Below are 16,816 nucleotides of genomic sequence, written 5' to 3'. Positions count from 1 at the left end.
ACAAAAAGTAAATAGATAAAAGAGAAAGGAATTTACCATTAAAGTAAGTTAGCAAACCACAAAGAGAGCAAGAGAAGAAAGTTGGGAATTATAAAAACCATCTAGAAAACAACTAGCAAAATGATAATATGTACATATCTATCTATCAATAATTATTTTAAATATAAATGGACTAAATGCTCTAAAAAAAAATCGAGTGGCTGAATGTATAAAAAACAACCCATTGTATGTGCTGCATACAGGAGACCTACTTTATTTATTTTTCTTTCTTAAGGTATTACATATGTATCCTTATTCCCCCATTACTCCTACCTCCCATTTATGCCCCCACCCCCCTGTTGTCTGTGCCCATTGATTAGGCTTATATGCATGCATATAAGTCCTTTGGTTGATCTCTCCCCCCTACCCACTCCTTCCCCTTCCTTCCCTGAGGTTTGACGTTCTGATTGATGCTTCTCTGTCTCTGGCTCTATTTTTGTTCATCAGTTTATGTTGTTCATTATATTCCACAAATGAGTGAGATCATGTGATATTTATCTTTCTCTCTCTGGCTACAGGAGACCTACTTTAGATGTAAAGACAGATTCAGACTAAAAGTGAAGGGATGGAAAAAGATACTCCATACAAATAGAGACCACTCCCCCCCCCCAAAAAAAAAGCTAGAGTACCTACATTTACAGTAGACAAAATAGACTTTAAAACAAGACTGTAATAAGAGACAAAGAAAATTATTACATGATTATAAATCAGTCCCTCCAACTAGAGTATATCACATATGTAAATTGATGCACCCTACATACTAGAAGCAATTAAATATATAAAGCAAATATTAATAAGCCCAAAGGGAAATTCAATAATACAGTAAGAGTAGGGAACTTTATAAATTACAGCATAACATTGATTGGGGGTGTGCACTCATGCACCCAAGCATGTGCTCTGATCAGGAAATGAACGAGTGACCTCTTGGTGCATGGGATAGCACTCAATCCATTTTCGTCAATAGGGAGGTCCTCCAGACAAAAAAAATCAATAAGGAATATAGGCCTTAAGTGACACATTAGACAGGCTGACTAAACAGAAAGAGACAAAACATTCCATCCAAAAGCAACAGAATACACATTCTTCTCAAGTGCACATAAGGCATTTTCAGGCCACTACATAAGTTTTAATAATTTGAAGAGGACTGAAATAATATCAAGCATCTTTTCCAACCATAATATGAAATTAGAAATTAATTACACAAAGAAAAATGGAAACTTCACAAATATATGAAGATTAAATAATATGTTACTGAATAACCAATGGGTCAAAGAGAAATAAAATAAAGTCAGAAAATATGAAAACTAATGGAAATACAAAATTTGTAGATTATAGCAAAAGCAGTTTTAAGAGAAAAGATGAATGTAATAAAAGCCTACTTCAAGAAACATGTGAATTCTTAACCTAACTTTCCACCTCAAGGAATTAGAAAAAGGAGACAAAAAAAAGCCCAAAGTGAGTATAAAAAAGGGAACAAATATAAGAGCAGAATAAATAAAACTAACACCAAAACGACAATAGAGAAGATCAATGAAATAAGAACTGGTTCTCTGAAAAGATAAAGTTGACAAAGAAAAATAAAATAAACTCACCAAAAAAAAAGACAGTATTCGAAGAAAATGAAAGAGGAAATAGTACAACTGATACACAGAAATAAAAAGGATCACATGAGACTACTATGAACAATTATACACCAACAAAGCAGACAACCAAAAGAAATGGATAAATTCCTAGAAACATACAACTTATCAAGACTGAATCATGATGAATAGAAAATCTGAAAAGACTTACTATTAACTAGAGGCCTGGTGCACAAAATTCCTGCATGGGTGAAAGTAAGGGGAGAGTGTCCCTCAGCCCAGCCTGCACCCTCTCCAATCTGGGACTCCTCAGGGGGTTGTCTGACTGCTGGTTTAGGCCGGATCCCACTGCCCTTCCCTGCCAGCCAATTTGGTTCTCATTGGTCAGTTTCTATGCCAGTCAGCATCAAAAGTAGGCAGTCATTGGCTTCTCACAGTTCACCCAGATTTGGTTCTGGATTGGTCAGTTTTTATGCCAGTCAGCCTCTGGGCCTATCAACAGGACCTAATCAGAAAGGCAGGGCTGCTCAGTAGCCCTGGCAGAGGACTGCAGAGAAATGAAGGCAAGGCTACTGGCCAGGCCAGGATAGAAAGAGAGAGGCAAGTGCTGATCAACAGCTGCCATAAAGGCTACAGTTCAGACCCTGCTTCTCTCTTCAGGCCTCTCTCTGGGCCTGATTCACAACCCCCTCAGCAATCAGTGATGGGTCACCACGCCTGCAGCCACAGTAGTCAGTGCTGGGTTGACTGACATTCAGTTGGTCAACATTGTGGATGTGACAAACCCAGGGTTTTTATATATTAGAACAGTAATCAATCAAAAACCTCCCAACAAACAAAAGTCTAGGAACAAATGGATTCACTGATGCATTCTATCAAATATTCAAAGAATACCAATCCTTCTAAAACTCTTTCAAAATATAGAGAGGAGGAAACTCTTCCAAACTAATTTTATACCAAAACCAGAAAGGAAGGCCACAGAAAAAGAAAATTACAGGTTGATTGCCCTGATGAACATGGATGCATACAATACTACTTTTATGACTTTTTTCAGTACTGCCATGTTTCCCCGAAAACAAGACATCCTCCGAAAATAAGAGCTAGCGTGTGGAAAGATAAGACATCCCCTGAAAATAAGACCTAGCTCAACTTTGGGAGAAAAAATTAATATAAGACATTGTCTTATTTTCAGGGAAACAGGGTAGGATTTTTAGAGATCTCTATGCTATAAAAAAATAAATAAAAATTTAAAAAAGGTTTTACCAAAGAAGTAAATAGAACTTATTAAATCCTAATTAGATTGAAATGTTAGAGAGGTATCTAGGTAATTTTGCACTTTAATATATTTTTTATTTGACAAGTAAAACATCGTTAGGTCACAGTTCCAACAAACACTTTGTTATTACTTATTTAATTTAATTATATTAAATTAATACACATAAATTAAATACACATAAGATTTTTTACATACCAGCCACTGTTGTCCATAAACAAATACATGATTTTTGGCAATGTCAACTCTATCCCATGCCAATGTAAGGATGAGCTGGTCAAATGCAGATGCATTAGTGCCTAATCAAATAGAGAAAAGTTGACAGGTTCAATTAATTTATCTTCATTAAAATATAAACATTTATAAATTCTTCCTACTCCCTTTTAACTAACTTACACAGCTGGTATCAATCACTGTTCAGAGGTAGGCTGCCTCAGAGAGGTAAGATTAACCACAGGGTTGAGGACTTTTATTTTCCAACTATAGAAAAAATACTACCTTATTCACCACAAACAATTCAGAATGTAGAACAAAAAGAATATAAAGATGACACATTTCTATCAGAGATAGTACTGACTGTTAAGATTATGAAAAACATCCTTACATGTGCTTTTCTGTGCATATATAAATACATATTTACACTTTCAATTATTTATGCAAAAAGTGGATAGCACTGTATAATGTATTCAGCAGCATGCTTTGGGTGCCTTATTACCATACCTTAATTTTCTATGACTAGTGGATAATCAGGATTTTTTTTTGTGTGTGTGTTTTTGTTTTTGTTTTTTTGATAAGTATATTTGATGTTTTTGTGGACTATATTTACATAGTATGATTTTGTAGATGCCAATTTGGAAGGATATTTTATAGCTTTTCACTGCCAAAATGTATTCCAGAAAAGTTATAAGATCTATCAGAGGTATAAAAATATCTAGTGAAAGGACAAAAAACTTACTTTTAAAATTTACTTTTTAAAAATATATACTTTTACTGATTTCAGAGAGGAAGGGAGAGGGAGAGAGATAAAAAGATCAGTGATAAGGGAGAATCATTGATTGGCTGCCTCCTGCACAGCCCCTACTAGGGATCAAGCCTGCAACCTACGCATGTGCCCTTTTGTACACAGGCCAACTCTCTATCCACTGAGCCAAAACAACTAGGACAAAATTTTACTTTGTAAAAAATTATAAATACTGAACATCTTTCCACATTTTTCTCAAGCATTTGTATTATTCTGTTATTCTGATGAACAGAATATAAATTATGGCTCATTTTTCCATGAGGTAATCATCTTTTTATTATTAATTTACACCAGCTCATTGTTATCCCTCCACATTCCTATTCATTAATTTCCTCATCTATAAAATGAGCAAAGTAATAGAAAATCTTTCCCTTTACGTTATTGTAAAGTTAAAACTGAGATAAATCCTCCCAAACACTAAAGAACAGTGGCTAGCACACAGAAGTATATGGCAAATATATTTTTATATTTATACAATCCCTTTTATTGATCCCTTTTTTTAATCATTTCTGGCTTTCCTATTACTATGGTCTCTTCTACCCAAGGTGATGTATATGTTATCTTACATTTTATTATAGTATTTTTAAAATGTTTCATTTATTGGCAATTATTGTTGCCTAGTATTTGGTAAATTCTTGTGAATGATGAAACAATAGTCCTTTCTTGCTCTGCTCCTGCCCACTCACTTACATACTTGAAATTTTAGGCAGCATGTGGGACATCATTTTAGTTTCTAATTTTATAAAGATTTTTCATTGTAATACCATTTGCTATATCAGTTGGATATTTTTGGCCAGATAATGACTGGAAAACAGTTCAATTTGTATATGCATTAACTTCTTAATCACAGAAGTTCCCTTAGTTTTCAAATTTATCTTCAGAATGAAAAAAACATGTTTAAGAAGACTATCTGAAATTCTATCAACTAATACTTTATTACCTTTATTTTTTAGCCAATTAAAAACGTGACACATTCTTAACAGGTTAATTAAATGGGTCTGATGGCATAAATCCTGCTATAACCTTAAAATAATTCTACAAAATAAACACTTATTGTCAAAGAAAGCTAACATGTCTTTTACAAATAAAAATTACTGAAAAAATTCAGTGCCCAAACACTTTGCTAAATTAAAAAATGTTTCTTATACAAAAGAGATATATTATGAAAGATCTTATAAATAAATAAAAATATTTAATCTTACCTTTAAGCAGTGCAGTAAGTATTGCTACATCTATATCTTGATGTTCATCTGATCCAATGTGAAAAACAGTGATCTATATAAGGATTAATTAATAATATTAGTTTTAAAAACTAAGGCATAAGACATAAAGTTATTTCCAACTGCACAGGAGATAGTTTTGGAATGTGTGTTATTTTTTGGTCGAAAATAAGAAACCCTAGAACATGAAATTAAGACTTTGTATCATTTACCAAGTAAAATGGCAAGTACATTAAAAATGTTTGATTTCATATTACATTCAGTTTTTCACCTGTCTTATGTCCTTTACTGAAGTAAGCAACAAACTTAAATGGGAAAACCCTGCTGTTCCTTCTGCAGAGTGAACACTTACTTAATCCAAACAACTATGTGTCATTGATGAGAAATGTTTTTTTTAACTGTAAGTTTCTTAAAATAAATTGCAATGTAAGACAATTGGAGAGATTTTTATGTAATAACATTTTTCATAAAGAAAAACACTATTGTACAAAATTTTCAACTAACTTCATTTCCAAGTATAGAGAAAAGAATACATGGAAGAAAACTGCAAATCATCTACTACTCAGAGTTAATAAAAAATTTTCTTTATAAACAGAAGCACATGTTTAGATTACTAAAAGTAAGCAGCACTACTCTTTAATTTAATTTGAGCACTCAGAGTAAAATAGTTTAAGTTTTTTTGTTTCTAAATATATTTTAGATAGGCCAATAACAATTCTTTAGTATGCGCTGCTTTATCTCTAAATAAAAATCTGTGGAGGCCTAGTTATGAAATTTTTCCTGAAATAAAGTGCAAATACATGCCTCAATACCATATAAAAGCTGTAATCGTTCTTCTGTATTTTTCAGCTTAAACAACTTCACATGGTTAAAAAAAGATTTAAAATCTTAAAATCTAAATGAAACAACTTTCTCACCAATTTGCATTGTTCTTTGAATTAAAAGGCTAAAACCTACTTACAAGCTCCTTTCTTTTCATGCACTCCATCAATGTCTGAAATAAATGAACTGCTTCACTCTGGCCAAAGTTAAATGTTTTTTTGATGGTTGAAATAATATCAGGTTCTGCTGCATCAGGAAGATTCCTAGAGTAAGGGGAAGCATAACTTAATTCACAAATTTACATTCTCATTATTTCTAGAACCTAATATGAAATACAGATGGATCTATTCAAGATTTTTAAAGCTACTTTATTAAGTACTTGACCCTCGGTGAAATTTTCTCCTTCATGAGACTCCCACTATAAGTCATAAAGGGGAAATGGAATGGAATGATTTTTCTCTTTAAAATATTTCAAAGTTTTTTACAAGGTACTATGTATTTCTTTTTTTAAAAAAAATACATTTTATTGATTTTTTTTTTTTTACAGAAAAGAAGGGAGAGGGATAGAGAGTTAGAAACATCAATGAGAGAGAAACAACGATCAGCTGCCTCCTGCACACCTCCTACTGGGGATGTGCCCGCAACCAAGGTACATGCCCTTGACCGGAATCGAACCTGGGACCCTTCAGTCAGCTGGCTGATGCTCTATCCACTGAGCGAAACTGGTTTTGGCCAAGGTATGTACCGTATTTTTCGGACCATAAGACGCTCCGGACCATAAGATGCACCAGTTTTTAGAGAAGGGAAATGAAGAAAAAAAGATTCTGAAACAAATAGTGTCCTAAAATATTTTATGTGCATTAAAACCCAACATCACAGTCATAAACACATGTAATCAACCCTGTAAAGTAAACAGCAGCATTTAGAACCATTTTAGAGCCGGGCAAGCACACAGAGACCACACAGAGCCGGGCAAGTAAAAAAACTTTTTTTTTAAAGTATATGTGTAGGCTATATTTGGACCATAAGACGCAGGGACTTTTCCCCCCGACTTCTGGGCGAAAAAAAGTGCGTCTTATGGTCCGAATAATACGGTATTTCAATATTAGTACTAATTTTCTATAAGATATTATATAAAGATTAGAGGCCCGGTGCAAGAAATTCATGCACGGAAGGATGGGTGTCCCTCAGCCCAGCTTACACCCTCTCCAATCTGGGACCCCTCGAGGGCAGTTGGACATCCCTCTCACAATCCAGGACTGCTGGCTCCCAACTGCTCACCTGCCTGCCTTCCTGATTGCCCCTAACCACTTCTACTTGCCAGCCTCATCACCCCCTAATCACTCCCATGCCAGCCTGATTGATGTCTAACTGCTCCCCTGCCAGCCTGTTTGCTCCAACTTCCCTCCTCTGCCGGCCTGGTCACCCTAACTGCCTTCCCTTGCAGGCCTGGTCCCTCACAACTGTCCTCCCTTGCAGGCCTGGTGCCACCCAACTGCCCTCCCCTGCTGGCCATCTTGTAGTGGCCATCTTGTGTCCACATGGGGGCAGCCATCTTATATATTGCAATGATGGTCAATCTGCATATTACTTTTTTATGAAATAGGATAGATGCCTGTACACAGGTGGGGGACATCTGGTTTGCCCTGAAGGGTGTTCCGGATCAGGGTGTGATTCCCTTGGGGCATGGGGTGGCCTGAGAGAGAGGCCTGTGGTGGTTTGCAGGCCAGCCATGTCCCCTGGCAATCCAAGCGGAGGCCCTGGTATCTGGAATTTATTTACCTTCTACAATTGAAACTTTGTAGCCTGGAGTAGAGCCAAGCCTCCTGCTCGCTCTGTGGCCAGCAGTCATTTCTGTTGGAGTTTATTATCCTTCTATAATTGAAACTTTGTAGCTTTAAGCGGTGGGGGGAAAGGTTTGCTTCTTCCATTGCCAGGGCAACCTTAGCCTCCCACTCTTTCCAGCTCCCTGGCTGCCACCAACTCTGTTTGGATTTGTTTACCTTTTATAATTGAAACTTTGTAGCCTTGAGTGGAGGCTTAGACCGGCAAGGGCAGGCGAAAAGCTTGGCTTCCTCTGTTGCCTGGGAAACCCAAGCCTCCCTCCTGCTCTCTGTGGCCATAGCCATCTTGGTTTGGTTTATTTGCATAATTGCTGATTGGCTGGTGGGCGTGGCTAGTGGGTGTAGCAGAGTGATGGCTAATTTGCGTATTACTCTTTTATTAGGTAGGATAATTTTAAAATAATGTGGTATGTAAAGCAGTATTTCACCAAAATGTCTTAAACACAAGCTCATGCACATTTTTATTTCTTTTTCTCAATTGGTATTATATTTACATGGTTCAAAAATGTATATACATAAAAGCCTAGCCCTAACCAGTTTTGCTCAGTGGATAGATCTTCAGCCTGCGGATTCAAGGGTCCCAGGTTCGATTCTGTCAAAGCATGTCCCTTGGTTGCGTGCATGTTCCCAGTGGGGGGTGCACAGGAAGGCAGCTGATTGATATTTCTCTCACCAATGTTTCTAACTCTCCCTCTCCCTTCCTCTCTGAAAAAAAATCAATAAAATATATTTTTAGCATGAGTGGGAGGGTAGGGAAGTAATGGGGGAATAAGGACACATTTGTAAAACCTTAACCAATAAAGAAATTTTAAAAATACACACACACACACACACACATTAAATATATATGTTTATATATATTAAACTTCAAATTTTCATGTTCATAACATATTGAAATAAATCTAATATTCTAAAACACAAGCCTCTTTATATAGTTATTAAAAACTTGTTGTAATCATACACTTACCCTCCCTCTTCTGTTTGTTTATGAATATACGCTAGTAGATCTGCAGCTCTGCCTGTTCCCTCACATATGACAACTGGAACAGGAGGACTTTCTTGAAGGTATTCCAAAACTGTAAGGATAACATTTGGCCCACCTTCAAATATAAGTGCCACCACAGGGACACCTTGACCAATTCCTAAAAAAAGAAAAAGATTCGTTAAGATATTAGGCAAATTTAGTAATTTAATCTTATTTTTTATTCAATCAAAAACAAAATAAAAATAAAAGGCCAATATATTTCTTTCAATACAGTGTTGACTTCATTTTAAGTATTCAACACGATACTAGTTTGGCATAAATTAAATACTGAATAAGTTACTTTTTCACTTCTAATTTTGTCTATTAAACTGTTTTAATAGACAAAATTAGAAAATCCAATGTACAATTAGACATATCCTAGAATTTATGTATTTTTTGAAAAGTAAAAATATTTTGTATATTTCACTAACTCTTGGTAAGAAATGTGTAACATTAATTTGTTTTAGAGTTTGCTTCTAGTTGAATTTCTAATATGTCTGTTTTTATTATAAAAATGTATATTTCTGATTCCAAATAATTAAGACATTAATACACACATTAATGACAGAATTAGGATTACATAAAGGGAACTGATTAATAAAATACAAGACCTCTACAAGAGTAACAAATAAATTTAGTAAAGAATATCAATTTTTGTTTTTAATAACCTGCAATGCAGCAAGATAATTCAAAATATACGTAATACCACGACTAAAACATCTGTAATCTTAAAAAGAAATGCTAAGACTCCATCATAATTTGAATACAATGTTCTGTAATTTTGAATTTCCCTTTGCCATAGAGCTCACCTTCTTGGTTTCCTAAAATTACACAATTTCTCCTCTTTGAAACAAAAATCTGGATGTTGGGGAAATCAAAAAGTTTGATCATGGTTGAAAAAGATCAGTATTAAGAATACCAACTTTTAAGAAACGCCTACCAAAAAGTGACACTACTCGCGTTAAAAACTTTAAGCAAGGTTATTCTTACTTTGCAATAAAGCATTTTTTCTTCTTTTACTCTTCATCTTGAATTTCAAAGTCATGTATTAGACTATATCACCCATTAAGATTATTTCTGAATTCTTTGGGCTGCAATAGGATTACAACAGCAACCAAACTTCCAATGGGCCTTTGTGGCTTTGACTTTAATATCTGAGTACTCTCAGATATTGGCCTTAGGCTTCTTTTCCTAGGTCACCTTATTAATCTAAGGTCAGTCATTCTTTGTTATTTCACATGCTATCTTGCTATGTAATAAAACCAACACTTAAATAAACATTATTTTAAGAATGTTGCTAGCATCAACAAAACAACAAGAAAGCCCACTGTATGGGAGAACATATTTGCAAATGATATCACTGATAAAGATTTAATCTCCAATATCTACAGACAGCTTATATTTACAACAAAATAAAAGGAAGATGAATGATCCAATTAAAAATGGGCAATGGACCTAAATAGAATATTTTCAAAAGAAGACAGAAGGAAGGCCAAAAGGCACATGAAAACATGTTCAAAGTCACTAATTATCCGAGAGATGCAAATCAAAACAACAATGCGGTACCATCTCACACCTGTCAGAATGGCCAACATCAACTAATCAACAAATGACAAGTGTTGGCGAGGTTGCAGAGGAAAAGGAACCCTCGTGCACTGCTGGTGGGAATGCAGACTGGTGCAACCACTGTGGAGAACAGTGTGGAGTTTCCTCAAAAAACTGAAAATGGAACTCCCATTTGACCCAGTAATCCCATTCCTAGGAATATATCCCAAGAAACTAGAAACATCAATTAGAAAGGATATATGCACCCCTATGTTCATAGCAGCACAATCTACAATAGCTAGAATCTAGAAACAGCCTAGGTGCCAGTCAGCAGATGATTGGATCCAAAAACCATGGTACATCTACACAATGGAATACTATGCTGCCATAAAAAAGAAGGAATTCTCATCATTTGCAGCAACCTGGATGGAACTGGAGAACATCATGCTGAGTGAAATAAGCCAGTCAATGAAAGAGAAACACCACATGACCTCATTCATTTATGGATAATAAAGAACATTATAAATTGATGAACCAAAAGGTAGATATAGAGACAGTAAAGCAACAAGTAGACTGTCAAATTACAGCAGGTCGGGTAGGGAGATCTGGGGGAGATAATAGATCAACTGAAGGACTTGTATACATGCATATAAGTACAACCAATGGACACAAAACTCTGAGGAAGGGGGGTATGTATGGGAGGGGGGGCAATGTTAAAATATGAACACAGGTAATAATTTAATAAAGAAATAAATAAATGAAAAATAAAGTGCAAAAAAAAAAAAAGAATGTTGCTGGCAATTAATATAGCCCAGAATAATTTCAACAACAAATTTATAATTTCAGTAACAAATTTATAAATTCCCTTACTAGCATGAATTCTTTGCTGATTAACAGTTTTTTCAAGTTCTCTTCTCAGCCTGACTTCTGCCCCATACTTTCCAACAGTGCCATCATCCACCAATATGAAATGGGAATGTAGATTATTCAAAACATTCAATTTGCTCAGAGGGTTCAATAAGGTTTGATAAGGAGCAACCACCTAAACAATATCAAATGTAAGAGTTAGTGGGAAAGATTAAATATAACATAATATAAAAATAAATTGAAGTAAGCAATAGAGGGAAGATAAAATTCCATTTACCTATGGCAACAAATAGAAAGCGTCAAAAAATACATCAAAAAGCACTAGCTTTAAAAAAAAAAAAAAAAAAAAAAAAGCACTAGCTTTTAAGCAGCCAAAGATTAATCAGTAATTGACTGAATGATACAAGTAAATTTTTACTGTTATTGCAGAATATATTTCATTGTCACATGCAAAGGAAGCAGGAGCATATAAGTAAATAATGTGGAAAAAAACACGATAAATAATAAAAAAAAGCAACCAAAAGTCATATTGCTATTTTTCTGGTCATAAATAGGATCTTTAAAATTGATATTAGAAATTTAATAACATTTAAAAGTGATCATTATAAATTAGTCATTTCTTTTTGATAGTCTCTTCATATACGTAACCAATTTATATTTTTAACCTATTCAAGGCATTTAATTACTACTCAGTAAAGTAAAATTAACTCTTAATATTATGTAATCATTAAAAATTTAATTATAAATACTGGCATAAAATGGGATAAGTGTGAAATAATTATTTTAAAAAGGCAGAAACCAAAATCTACTCACACTATAATGACAATTACTACTACTTGTATCTATGACTGTATATTCAAAATGATCAGAAGGAAACGTTAGAGAAATATTTTTAAAAAGGTAATTTGAAAAGTATTGTATACTCAAGAATATTTTAAGTTGACTAAAAGATCCTTGTTTTAATTTTGCTTATAAGTAAGTGTGAATACAAGAAATTTAAAAATCATTCTTACATCTCTCCCAACAAGATCATTTCTGTTTTCAATCACTCCCCATGGAGCTATTCCGATAGTGCAAATCTTCCGAGATGATCTGGAAGCATGTTCTTTGAGGGCATCACCAACATGTTTGGCCACACCTGTTTATACAAAATAGAATTCACTTTATCTCAAAGTCTTCATTGTGTTCAGAACAATCATGTGCTCCATCTGTAACATTACAATTGGTGATACTTTCCTTAACATATACAAGACAAAAGGCAACAAGGTCAAAAAAACAAACTTACAAAGAAAACTCAGGATCAAAGAGAAAAAAAACTACAATTTCAAAACAGTACAACTGCCTAAAACACATACCATGTTCTTAGGCTTAGTTTCTCTCTTAGATTCTTCAATGTAAGTAACTATCATTTTTTGTTACTGCTCTACACACCATCTCAAAAAACTAAAAGTATGGCTTAGGACTATAAAAAACACACACCCCAAATAATTACAAAAGCTTCCTAATGGGAAAACCTGGGAGAATAGTAGAAAAGACAATTCAAAAGACCACATTAAGTCCTCATTATGATTTGTTATGAGCTTAATTGTATCCTCCCCAAAATTCCTATGTTGAAATCCTAATCCCCGTACTAAAAATATTACTGTATTTGGAAATAGGTCCCTTAGAGAGGTTATTACATCAAAATGAGGTGGTTAGGGTGGGTCCAAATCCAACCTGACAGGTGTCCTTACAGGAAAAAAGAGACACAAAAGGAGGCACCATGGACGCACATGCACAGAGGAAAGGCTACGAGAGGACACAATGAAAAGGTCACCATCTGAATGCCAAGAAGAAAGGCCTCGGAAGGAACAAAACCTGCTAACATCTTGATCTTGGACCTAGAGAAATATGAGAAAATAAATTTCTTTTGTTCAAGCTACCCTAATCTTGTGGTATTTTGTTATGGCATTTGGCAATTTGGTATTTACTTTCAAAATATCATACAAGTGATTTTTGGTCTTATCAACTCTGCTTAAAACCATCCCTTCTCATTTAGAGAAGATTAAAATGGACTATAAGGCCTTCTATAAAGATCTTCCTATTGTCCCTGATATTCACCACGCTACCCAATCCTCACCACCATCACACTCCCAAATCTTTTTTATCAAAAAACTAAAAGTATGGCTTAGGACTATAAAAAACACACTAGCTGTTTATTCTTTACTAGAGGCCTGGTGCAAAAAATTCGTGCATTGGGGGGGGGGGGGGGGGGGAGACAGCTGTCCCTCAGCCCAGCCTGCACCCTCTCCAATCTGGGATCCCTCGAGGGATGTCCAGCTGCCCGTTTAGGCAGGATCCAGATAGGGATAGCCAAATAACTAATATCATTGCAGTGATATTTTCAATAGCCTGTTCACCCCTAACTGCCCTCCCCTGCAGGCCTGGTCCCCTCCAACTGCTCTCCCCTGCAGGTCTGGATCCCCCAAAACTGCCCTTTTCTATAGGCCCAGTCACCCCCAACTTCCCTCCTCTGCTGGCCTGGTCACCCCTAACTGCCCTCCTTGGCTACTGAAATTATCACTGCAGCCGAAACCGGTTTGGCTCAATGGATAGAGCGTCGGCTTGGGGACTGAAAGGTCCCTGGTTCAATTCCGGTCAAGGGCATGTACCTTGGTTGCGGGCATATCCCCAGTAGGGGGTGTGCAAGAGGCAGCTGATCGATGACTCTCTCTCATTGATGTTTCTAACTCTCTCTCTCCCTTCCTCTCTGTACAAAATCAATAAAATAGATTTTTTTTTTTTAAAGAAAATATTACTAGGCCTTAAAAAATAAAAATTTAAAACAGAAAAAAAGAAATATCACTGCAGCCAGGACCAGTTTGGCTCAGTGGATAGAGCGTCGGCCTGCGGACTAAAAGGCCCCGGGTTCGATTCTGGTCAAGGGCATGTACCTTGGTTGCGGGCACATCCCCAGTGGGGGGGGGGGGGGGGTGTGGTATGCAAGAGGCAGCTGGTCGATGTTTCTCTCTCATCGACATTTCTAACTCTCTGTCCCTCTCAATTCCTCTCTGTGTAAAATCAATAAAATATATTTAAAAAAAGGAAAAAAAGAAAATATCACTGCAATGAACATAGTAATTTGCATATTATTCTTTATTAGATAGGAATGCTAGGCCCCACATTAGTCTTATCTTACTCCTTCATTTTCTTCCATCTCTACTCAAATGTCACTTTATTAGTGAAGCCCTCTCCACTGTCCCCATCATCTCTACATTATATTTCATGTGTCTGCATAGCACTTACAATCTAACTTATTATACATTTGTATGAGTTCAACATAGGTTTTATTCTTTTATTTCCCTACAGTTTTAATTTGTATTTTTCTAATAACAGTTTACATCATATTATGTTGTTAGTTTCAAGTGTACAGCATAATGATTAACATATACTTTACAAAGTGTTCCACCTGATATTTCCAGTACCTACCTGGCACCATACATAGTTACAATATTAATGACTGTATTTCCTATGCTGTACTAGACATCCCCATAACTATTTTATAACTGTCAAACTGTACTTCTCACTTCACCTTTTCACCCAGTCTCATAAACCCACCTCCCCTCTGGCAATCATCAGTCTATTCCCTGTATCTGTTTTGTTCCTTCGTTTATATTGTTCTTTAGATTTCCACATATAAGTGAAATCATATATTATTGTCTTTCTCTGACTGGTCTATTTGACTTTACCCTCCATACATGTCCATACATGCAAATGGTTAACATTTCATTTTTTATGGCTGAGTAATATTCCACTGTATATATGTACCATATCTACTTTATCCACTAACATACTGATAGGCACTTGGGTTGCTTCCATATCGTGGCTATTGAAAATATCACTGCAATGAACATAGGAATGAACATATTCTTTCGAATAAGTGTTTTGGGTTTCTTCGGATATAAACTCAGAAACAAAATTTCTGGAACATAAGGCAGTTCCATTTTTACTTTTTTGAGGTAACTCCATACTGTTTTCATAGTGGCTGTATTAATCTGCATTTCCACCAACAATGCATGGTTCCCTTTCCTCCATATCCTCATCAACACTTGTTTGTTGATGTATTGATGACAGCCATTCTGACGGGTGTGAGGTGATATCTCATTGTAGTTTTAATTTGAATTTTTCTGATGATTAAAACCATCTTTTCATGACTATTAGCCATCTATATGTCCTCTTTGGAGAAATGTCTATTCAGGTCCTTTGCCTACTTTTAAATGAATTATTTGTTCTTTAAGTTTTGAGTTGTTCTGAGTTCTTTATAAATTTTGGGTATTGCCCAACCAGCATAGATCAGTAGTTGAGCATCGACCTATGAACCAGGCGGTCATGGTTTGATTTCTGACCTGGATTGCAGGCTCAGTTTCCAGTGGGAGGCGTGCAGGAGGCAACCAATCAATGATTCTAATTATTGATGTTTCTCTTTCTCAACCTCTCCCTTCATTTCTAAAATCAATATAAGTATATATTTTTAAATAAATAAATATACTTTGGATATTAACCTCTTATTGGATGTATCAGTGGTGAGTAGCTTTTCCTGTTCAGCAGTTTTTCTTTTCATTTTGTTGATGGGTTCCTTTGCCCAGCAAAAAACTTATAATTTGATGTAATCCCATTTATTTATTTTTTGTTTCCCTTGCCTGAGAAAAAATAATATTCAGAAAAACTAAAATATCATACATTTAGTTATCTGCATCTCTCTACCAGAATGTAATCTGCATGAAGGTAAATATTTTATTTGTTTTGTGGAATGCTATATTTTCAGCAGCCAGAAGAATACTTAATACAAAATAAGTCTTTAAAAACCGTTGTTGGTAATGAATTAGCTTTTACCAAGCTAATTTAAGTTAATAATTGTTTTACTTTAGACATTAAAATAAATTGGTCTTTATTATATCTAACCCTTAGATGTAATAGGAAATGAAAAATTATAGTATATTAAAAATTAATTTTGAAAGCTGCTTCTTACTACTGGTCAGGCAATAAATTCCAATTTTTTATTATTATTGATTTTTTACAAAGAGGAAGGGATAGAGAGTTAGAAACATCGATGAGAGAGGAACATTGATCAGCTGCCTCCTGCACACCCCCTTCTGGGGATATGCCTACAACTAAGGTAGAGGAATCGAACCTGGGACCCTTCAGTTCACAGGCCGACACCCTATCCAAACCAGTTAGGGCTCAAATTCTTATGCCAATTTACCAATAGCCAGATATTGGCAGGAATAACAATACTTTGCTCTATAGTAGGGGTTAGTAACCTTTTTTTGTAAAGGGCCAAATAGTAAATGTTTTAGGCTTTGTAAAATATACAGTCTCTGTCACAGCTAAACTAGCACAAAGTAGCCATAAATAACACAAAACCAAATGAGTGCAGCTATGTTCCAATAAACCTTTATTTATAAAAACAAGGAGTGAACTGGATTTGGTAGATAGACCATAATTAGCCAACCCCTGTTCTAAAATGTATTATTTTTTTAAAAAAAAACTAAATAAAAATCAAATATTCTTACAGTTGCCATTTATATCTAGAAACTGTAGA

At 35.2% G+C, this 16,816-nt stretch overlaps 1 protein-coding gene and 1 long non-coding RNA gene across 17 annotated transcripts in view; both read right to left on the bottom strand.

Annotated features, from left to right (window-relative positions):
- The window catches only part of TRPM7 (transient receptor potential cation channel subfamily M member 7), a 120,509-nt gene that overhangs the window by 66,317 nt on the left and 37,376 nt on the right, over positions 1-16,816 (bottom strand). For 14 of the 16 annotated variants that reach the window (XM_036442240.2, XM_036442191.2, XM_036442201.2 and 11 more), the window contains 6 exons: positions 12,249-12,373; positions 11,239-11,410; positions 8,767-8,941; positions 6,095-6,218; positions 5,116-5,188; positions 3,091-3,191 (listed from right to left, as the gene is read on the bottom strand). In XM_036442240.2, the coding sequence (XP_036298133.1) occupies positions 3,091-3,191; positions 5,116-5,188; positions 6,095-6,218; positions 8,767-8,941; positions 11,239-11,410; positions 12,249-12,373 (770 nt within the window). Of the gene's footprint in view, positions 1-3,090; positions 3,192-5,115; positions 5,189-6,094; positions 6,219-8,762; positions 8,942-11,238; positions 11,411-12,248; positions 12,374-16,816 lie in introns of those variants that run through there. The other 2 variants (XM_036442264.2, XM_036442273.2) reach the window with 2 other exon arrangements.
- Positions 12,428-16,185, bottom strand: LOC123652471. The gene is made up of 3 exons (XR_006741829.1): positions 15,777-16,185; positions 13,052-13,115; positions 12,428-12,443 (listed from the first exon to the last, which is right to left on the bottom strand). It is a non-coding gene; the product is annotated as an uncharacterized LOC123652471 (long non-coding RNA).

The sequence above is a fragment of the Pipistrellus kuhlii genome, unplaced genomic scaffold (genome assembly GCF_014108245.1).
Source record: "Pipistrellus kuhlii isolate mPipKuh1 unplaced genomic scaffold, mPipKuh1.p scaffold_m20_p_1, whole genome shotgun sequence".
NCBI lineage: Eukaryota > Metazoa > Chordata > Mammalia > Chiroptera > Vespertilionidae > Pipistrellus > Pipistrellus kuhlii.
The sequence above is the reverse complement of the archived record's forward strand: the minus strand, read 5'-3'. Positions and strand labels throughout refer to the sequence as shown.